General features: G+C 39.3%; 1 protein-coding gene across 1 annotated transcript in view; it reads left to right on the forward strand.

The window, feature by feature from the left end:
- The first annotated feature begins 8,031 nt into the window (after nucleotides 1-8,031).
- The window catches only part of LOC122248912 (uncharacterized), a 30,474-nt gene continuing 30,181 nt past the window's right edge, over nucleotides 8,032-8,324 (forward strand). Inside the window, exon 1 of the mRNA XM_086532494.1 lies at nucleotides 8,032-8,267. Coding sequence (XP_086388620.1) covers nucleotides 8,032-8,267 — 236 coding nt within the window. The remainder of the gene's footprint in view (nucleotides 8,268-8,324) is intronic.

Genomic DNA, 8,324 nt, shown 5'->3' on the forward strand with positions numbered 1-8,324 from the left:
TGAATCATATCATGTTATATTCTTTAAGTATTTCATACATATAATTGCATGTTATTTTAAAATATTGCATGACATACTTATACAGTGCTCCAACATTTATTTAAAATATATATGTATCTATATAAATTAATACATTGAGAGTACTACTTTGGTGAACTGTGATACAGTGATTTCTCTTGATATAAATGTGAGTTACCAAGTTAAAGGTTACATACTACGAAAACTGCGATCAAAAGTGAGAAGAGTAGCCGCTAGTTGGGAAACAACCCGCTAGTGTAAAAATAAAGCTCAGTGCTCATAGTGAAAATATATATAAATAATATATATATAAAATAAGACAAGCTATGTCCGCTAGTGATAAAAAATATAGTCGCTAGCGTAATTAAAAATAAGCTCAGTGCTCATAGTGAAAATATATATAAATAATATATATATAAAATAAGACAAGCTATGTCCGCTAGTGATAAAAAATATAGTCGCTAGCGTAATTAAAAATATGCTCAGTGCTCATAGTGAAAATATATATAAATAATATATATATATATATAAAATAAGACGAGCTATGTCCGCTAGTGATAAAAAAAAATTATAGAAGCTAGTGTAATTAAATCTATGCTCAGTGCTCATGCTAGTATGAACTTTCAAGTTCGCTAAAAATCAAACAACCAAATACTTCAAAAAATAGATCAGTGATAGGTATATATCGCGATCAAAGGTATACTCTGAAACTGTCACGCACAACTATTGAGGACTTAATTCCCACATAAAAATAATAATATAAAAGGCCGTGTATTTTGTCATTAGTTATCACCATAAGAGGAACTAACTCTTACACTGGTCAGAATATTTATTTGTGCCAAGGTGAAACAAAAAAAAAAAAATAATAAGATCACATTTTTGGTGTGAAAATAATAATATCTTAACAATTACCTGCTGAGGTAATCAATTAGATTGCTTAAGGGGATAAATAAATAAATAAATAAAACTTAAGCAAATTAAAGACAAAAAGAGATAGCTCTTCAGTGACTGGTTATAGTAGGATAACAAAGCCAAGGATCCATTAACGAAAAGTCTAGAGGCTGCCAAAGGGTACATAACAACACATACAAAATGCCAAATACAGGTCGGGCTAATGGCGGCGACGGAGATGCGCCGAGAGACGTGGCTCAAATTTGTAAGAGTTTTTCGGATAAGTTAAATAGAAAGGAAATGGATAGATTAGAGAAGACCATTGATGTTCCATATTTTGTTTCTAATGGAATTGACAAACATCCATCCGTGTCACAGACAGTCTGTCCCGACGCGAGTAGCTGGATTGCTATCATAGAGAAAAGATGCCAACGATCGGAATGGACCGATGAAGGACTTATAAGTGTGGTAGTTAAATATTCGCTTGGCAGAGGAGCTGCTGCACGCCAGTTAGGTAAAGATGTGCTCCAATGATTGGTCTAAATTCAAAAAGCTTTTCCTGAAGTACTTCCCTACTCCTTTCCTTGGATAGTATTCTAACAGAGATAGAGACAAAAACTAAGGGCGTAGAGGAAAGCTTGGAGGGAATTTAATGTAGGCTCCAAGTCCTTGTAGCAAAGGCTTATTATGTTAAAACCTGAGCTAGAGTCTACTGTTCGCTATATAGCGGCAAGGCGCTTCGCAAAGGCCTTTCCACCAAAAGTTCTCAATAATTGATGATGGCATTATTCTGATTTTTAGTGTGCTTTTAGAAAGTGGATTACAGTACATAAAGGAACATCCTAACACTGAAGGTTGCATAACAACCAGGAAAGTGAGAAGAAAGTTCGGATTAATGCTCTGCCTTCTAATCTAATGAAAACCATAATACAGAGCTGATGACCAGAGTAAAATCAATAGGCAGGCACCATACACATAAACACGAGCGTCCACGACATTGGCAAGATGGCCCTCAGCCATTCAAATCTCCTTCAGGGGAAGTGTTCACAAGAGAAAACTGCCCTACTGTACAATCTGTAAAAGGCAGGTCATGCTATGATGTATGTTACCATCGCAGGGGCGAGGACCAGGGCATTCTAGCAGAACCCTGGTGTAATTGTTGTAACTCGGGTTATGGTAAGGAAAGGGAAATCAGCTAGGTTTTCTAACTCTACTTCTAGACGGTCCACATGGAACCTAGAAGGAAGGCAAACGACCAGTAAATCAGTCGGGAAACGAGAACAGCCATGCCAGAAATCATGGGAACATAACGAGAACCGAAACAACAGACTGTCAAATTCAGGAAGTGTTAGTGCAAGTTGCAGGTGCTACTAGGTTCAATAGTAAAGGATTAATAGTTCTAATGCAATAGTAGAAGGTAGTGAAAGAATCTGTTGTTTGATACAGGGGCTGAGATATCCTTAGTGCATAGATCCATAGTGCCGGACACAAAAGTAAGAGACTACACAAAAACAAAATGTTAGTGTCCATCTAGCGATGATCTATGTTACAGCATTATGGATTAGTTCTTTTAGAAATGAAGCTGGCTAGAATTTCAGTAAAACATCATTGTTGTGTTGTAAAGAATGTAAAACTACCCACAGAAAATATTGCTATGGTCAGATTTTATTCTATCACATATTGTTAGAATTTTGTTCGAAGCCTTTTGAATGCACATAAACAGAGAGAGGATACAGCAAGGCTCATACCATCAATATTCTTTAGAGCAGTTATATCTACCTGCCAGCGGGAATAAGTGAAACCTAGGAGACAAATTAGGAAATTCTGTAGACGATATTGCCTGAAGAAACTGGACTTTGAAGATGAAGATATTCAAAGCCTTGTCGCATGCTTTTGCAGATCTCAGTGTGTTGACGGTTTTCAGGGAACTGTGGAATGGTGGTTAAAAATTGTCATAATAGAGGAGACATGGAAGAAGATTTATTAGGGCCTATTCACAACCAAGGGAACATGTTTCATATAGCCATTAGTAAATATGGGGATTGTAAATTAGTGAAGAACCAGGATAATGATATTGTTTAAAGATTCCTATTTAAAATGTCAAACCAGAGGACAGTGGAAATACTATCCGATCACCCCATTGTGATGTGAACCAATATAGATGAAATGCCTTACAAGCATAAATCAGACGGTCATGATAGGAGCAATGACCACAGTACCTCAAGGAGGGATAGGTTGAGAGATCAAGAGGACACGTTGTTTCCTCGATCTCTTGAGCAGGAAAATCAAACATTAAAAGAACGGTCATTAAGTATGATCATGCCATTCTCGGCTCAAAGATGAACCTTACTGTAGCAACACATTTCTTCATGAGATTCGCACAGTAGGACCACTCAGTTTTATAAGAAACCATACCCATTCCCAGCAAAGTAATCGAGAGGAAATCAAAGCCCAGGTGCGGACATGTTAGAAAAAGGCATAATAGGCTCTAGTCACCGTACAACAGTCCTCCTGTCCCTGTGGTAGAAGAAAAAACTCTTCGATTAATGTTTGAGATTTCCGTGCCCTGAATAAGGTTATCGAGATGATCGCTATCCCTTGCCGAATATTGACCTCTATTTAAGAGTTTAGGTAAAGTAGTTTCCTCGTCCCATTAGATATGCGTCAGGGCTATCAACCAGATCCTCTACCAGCCTAAAATTGTGTAAATACAGCATTCTCCAACACCTGATGGCCATTATGAGTTTTACTTCCTACCTTTTGGGTTGAAAGATTGCTCCATCTGTTTTCACGAGCAAAAATCAAGCTTTAGCTGGGTTAATGGTAAGAGCAGCAATGTGTATATGGATGACATAGTTGTTCCTGGGCTTCTTCTTGGAAGAACACCTATTAACCCTGAAGATATCCTTGAAAGACTGGTCATAGTATCTTTTCAGTGAAGCGGGAAAAATGTAGCTTTTTCCAGAAAGATGTAAGATATCTGGGGCATGTCATCTCCAGCAAGGGTATCAGACCTCACTGAAAGCTAAGGGAGGCGCACTAAAATGATCTTCCCTGCAAACCTTAGTACTTAAGAATTGCAGTCATTCCCTTGGACTTGTCAAATTACTACGTAAATTCTTTTACAACTTGCACTAATAGCAAGCCACTCTGACTGACATGACAAAGGTTCGCGAAAACAAAGTAATTCGTATGATTGTCCTGAATTGGTCGAAGATGGGTGAGAGCTTTATCACTCTTAAAGATTTAACTCACTGAAGAAGTGACTTCTGTCCATACCCGCAATTTTGTTAAAATCTTTGGTTTTAAATACGATGCTAGTGAATTTGGCATTGGGGAGTACTCCAGCAGCATGATGATAAGGGCATTTGCGACCAATAACAGTTTTTCAGTCGCCAACCATAATGAAGTGAAATAAAGGATTCAACTGTAGAAAGAGAACCTTGCAGTAGTTTATGGTCTCACAGTAAATCGGCCTGTCATACTGGTCCCTCAGATAAAGGTGCCAGTGACCATAGAAGATCACTTGTATGGCTCTTTAACTATGGCAGGCCCATAGTCACGCTTTTGCGGTGCCAAATGCAGTGCAGACTTTGGAGTGGAAAGTTAACCTACATAGCAAGGTAAACAAATTAGAGTGGCTGAGCTTTATCAAGGATAAGAAATGCAACACCCTATAGATAACTTTGTCGTGTCCGCCGTAACACGGGTGGAACAAAGCAATTCAGAAGATGTTCCCCTGGACAATGTAATATGGGGACCCGAATAAAGTTAGAATGGATCCAGATGCTCATCCGCTATGGGGTCCAGAAATGGTACCTCCGGGTGAATTCAAATGAGTGTCCTAAGTTAAATTATCAAATCCGTGACTTTAATCTCTCTACAAGATGGCTTTCTCTACCACACAATATTAAATGTGTACCACCAGGATACACTCGTGTTGTAATTCCCAGACTCCTATAAAAACACAGCATGTAAATCTTCTGGCACTAGCTTTACCTTGTCCTGGTCATGGGGTAGTCCAGTTTAACATAGAGAGACTAAAAAAGTTGCTTTTGGGCCTGGAGTATGTCCAAGAAGTCCCTAAATATGTAAAATCCTGTACAGTGTGTATAAGATTTAAGCCAATGAGGGATCTGCCTGCTCCATTACAAGCGATTCCTGATGTACGAGAGAAATTTGATGTGTACTCTGGATTTAGTAGGAACCCGCTCCCCATCTCAATTAAGGGTCAAAATATGTATTGACTGATTGATTACTGACCCGATTTCTTTTTCTTTTTTTCTTTCTTTTTAATTTGCTTTTTTTTTTTTTCTTCTTTTTTTTCTGTCATGTTCGTTTGTTCTGTTTTTTTTTCTTTGGTTACATTTTTCTCTCCCCTCCAACCCCTCCATTATTGGTATGTTTTTTACATTGCTGTACCCTTAAAAGCAAAGAGCTAAAGAAGTTGGGCACAAGCCTTTTATAACACATTTGTTAGCATTCATGAGTCCCTAACATGTGATAACAGATGGGGGTGAGAGTTTGAAATGAAGTCTAAAAGACATTCTGCAGGTTGTTACAAATTGATCGCCATAACCACACACTTCCCATTACAATCCTCTAGTAATGGTTAGTTGAACGTGTTAATGGCACAATTCACAAATTTCTTAGGAGCATGACAATGGATTAACCCTAAAGAATGGGATAACATTCTCCCATTAGCAGTATTTGCTTACAACTTCATATCACACAGAACAGTACATGACTCCCCCCACGTTTTGATGTAAAACAAAGAATCCTTCGGTACCTTATTTAAAATTCTTTCTTGGATAGTGGCCCCTGGTATAATGTCGATGACCTAAATCTAAGAACTCTGTCATTGCAAACATAGGTCTATAAAACGATGTCAGTTTATACTTAGAAAAAGGTGCAACCGAACGTAGAATAGATACAAGTCCACGCTCTCGAATCAAAGACATAGAGGTTGGAGGCGTGTTACATAACCTCCACAAACCCAACCCAGGGTTGTCCCAGTAAGCTAACAACCTCTATGTAAAGGACCCTTAATACCGTGTACCTAGCCAAAGTTAGTGATGTGGGTCTATAAGCTTAGACCACATTAGGTCTGTCGAGAATTATCTGTACACTCTGACAGAAGTAAAATCGAAGGTTGCCATGTCATCACACGAGAGTAATAATGTTCAAAAGAGCAATCCCAGTACATGAGGCCATTAAATGATGTGACAGTGATGAAGAGGCTTCTTCTCATTCTCCTGGTACCAAGAACATTGGGAGGTGACAAAAGTGCTGAGGCAGAGGTAGTTTTGTTAGGGGGGCCCACCAGAATCTCCGGTCCCGAAAACATGCCACACAAGGGCACTAGAGTAGAAAGGGTTGTATTAAAATGCACAGAGCCGTCCAAATCACTTGAGCATTATACAAAAAAGGACTGTGCTATGGTGGGGTTGTCCCCTTACGAGGTTTGATTGCCCAGGAATCGTTAAAGATTCCTTATAGCCCTCTGAGCCAGTCCCAAAATCACTTGAGCAATATACAAAAAGACTGTGCTTATGGAGTTGTCCTTACGATGTTGATGCCCAGGAGATCGTTCAAGATTCCTATTAGTCAAATCGAGCCAGTCTCAAATCACTTGAGCAATTATTACTGTACATTAAAGATTGTGCTATGGGTGGGTGTCCCTGACAAGGTTTGACACCCAGAAATCTTTTAAAGAGATCCTTATAGCCAACTAAAGCCAGTCTAAATGAACTGAGCAATTATAATACATTGAAATGTTAACAGTGGCCACATTTCCTAAATATCTGAGCAAATGGTGAGAATGTTCTGAGGAATAATTACTAGGTAAGAGCTAGCCACTAGTTTATACATAACATGCCAGACATTCGAATAATAATACTACCAATAATAATAATAATAAAAATAATAAAATTGCTACCCGCGCTGGAGTCCTAACTCGAAGCCCTGGTCCAACAGAGGATGGTGACAGGAGAAGGCCAGTTAGTGACGCGACTTTACAATCTGTTCCTCACATGTCTACCACGAAAAAAAAAAAAAAAAAAAAAAAAAAAAAAAAAAAAAAAAAAAAAAATCACTAAAGTATATACGAAGGCAGTGGGCCAAGCTCAAATCTACCATATCGCATTTACCCGTAATGTTAACGCCAAAGTATTAGCGGCTAGTGTGATGTCCTTGCCTTTCTTTGTCTTAGTGCTTAGCCACACTGAGACCTGATCGGGGCAAGCCGGGCACAATAAGTTTGCCTATAATGCATTGTAACTATGCTGCTCTGTTAAGTTGGGGCCTCATGATCTCGGCATTGGCTCATGCTGGGGCCATGAGTGACCAACTAACACAAGATTTAGATAATATTAGGTACTTCACAAGGACAACGAGTCATTAATAATAATGGCTTAAGATAAAATTAATACTAAAGATATTTAATAAGTGTTGAATCGCGAGTCATTTTAGTAATAAGGGACTCCAAGATATAGGCTTGTTTAATTATAGCTTCATAAGCTTGCCTTTATGTTCTGCTCTTAAGGTCCACTCTTTCCTATATAAGTACTTAGTGTCCATATCAACTGAGATTGCACAGATATTGGTGGGGGGGGGGGGGGGGGGGGGCATTTGATCCAAGACTATTATAAATGTCTTACGATTCTGGTATATATTCATTATATATAAGCTTCTGAGACGCATCAAGCACTAGGTTTCATTACCAATTCTTCATGGTTTAAGTTGCCAAGTACAGTGCACTTTGAAGGACATGTTCATGTTCATGTTGACTTCATTCCATGCTACTTTGCCAATCTGGAATAGTGTAATTTATTAGGAGAATCTGCTGCCTTAATGTTCCCGAGCGCCCCGGAGTATCTTATGTTCAGTTATGTCCGTTTGTGTGTCCTCTGCTCACTGCCTGGGAATATTCCCTTTCTGTTTTCTTGGCCGTATACTTGCTATTGCCAGATACTGATATGGCAGAATGCTGACGGACCAGCCAGCTAAGTGATAGACTGCCTGCTCCCTGATGCTGCCGAGTATTTGGATGGTGCCGAGAGGAATTTTAATCCTTCTGCCCACAAAGCTGCCGTCGCCCAGTAGCAAGGAGCCGCGTCCGTCATGGCTAGTGGGACTTGCTCGTACAAGAGGATTCCCATCGTGCCTGATGTCCTGGTGGCCAGAGGAGTCTTTCCTGATTATGGAGCCGACGTTTACCACATGAGTGCGGGTCGCATTTGCCCTGATGTCCAGGAGCCAATGGAAGCTGACGTCTATCCTGGAGAAGGCAATATGTTTGGAGGCAGAAACAACTATATCGAGTATCCCCAGCTTGCTGATATAAAAAAGCGTGTCAAGTAATTTAAAAACGATGTGGCTGTCTACATACAATGGCAACGGCCCCATACAACCAC

This window comes from Penaeus japonicus, unplaced genomic scaffold (genome assembly GCF_977035675.1).
Source record: "Penaeus japonicus unplaced genomic scaffold, GWHDUDI00000001_assembly GWHDUDI00000037, whole genome shotgun sequence".
In the NCBI taxonomy this organism is placed as follows: domain Eukaryota; kingdom Metazoa; phylum Arthropoda; class Malacostraca; order Decapoda; family Penaeidae; genus Penaeus; species Penaeus japonicus.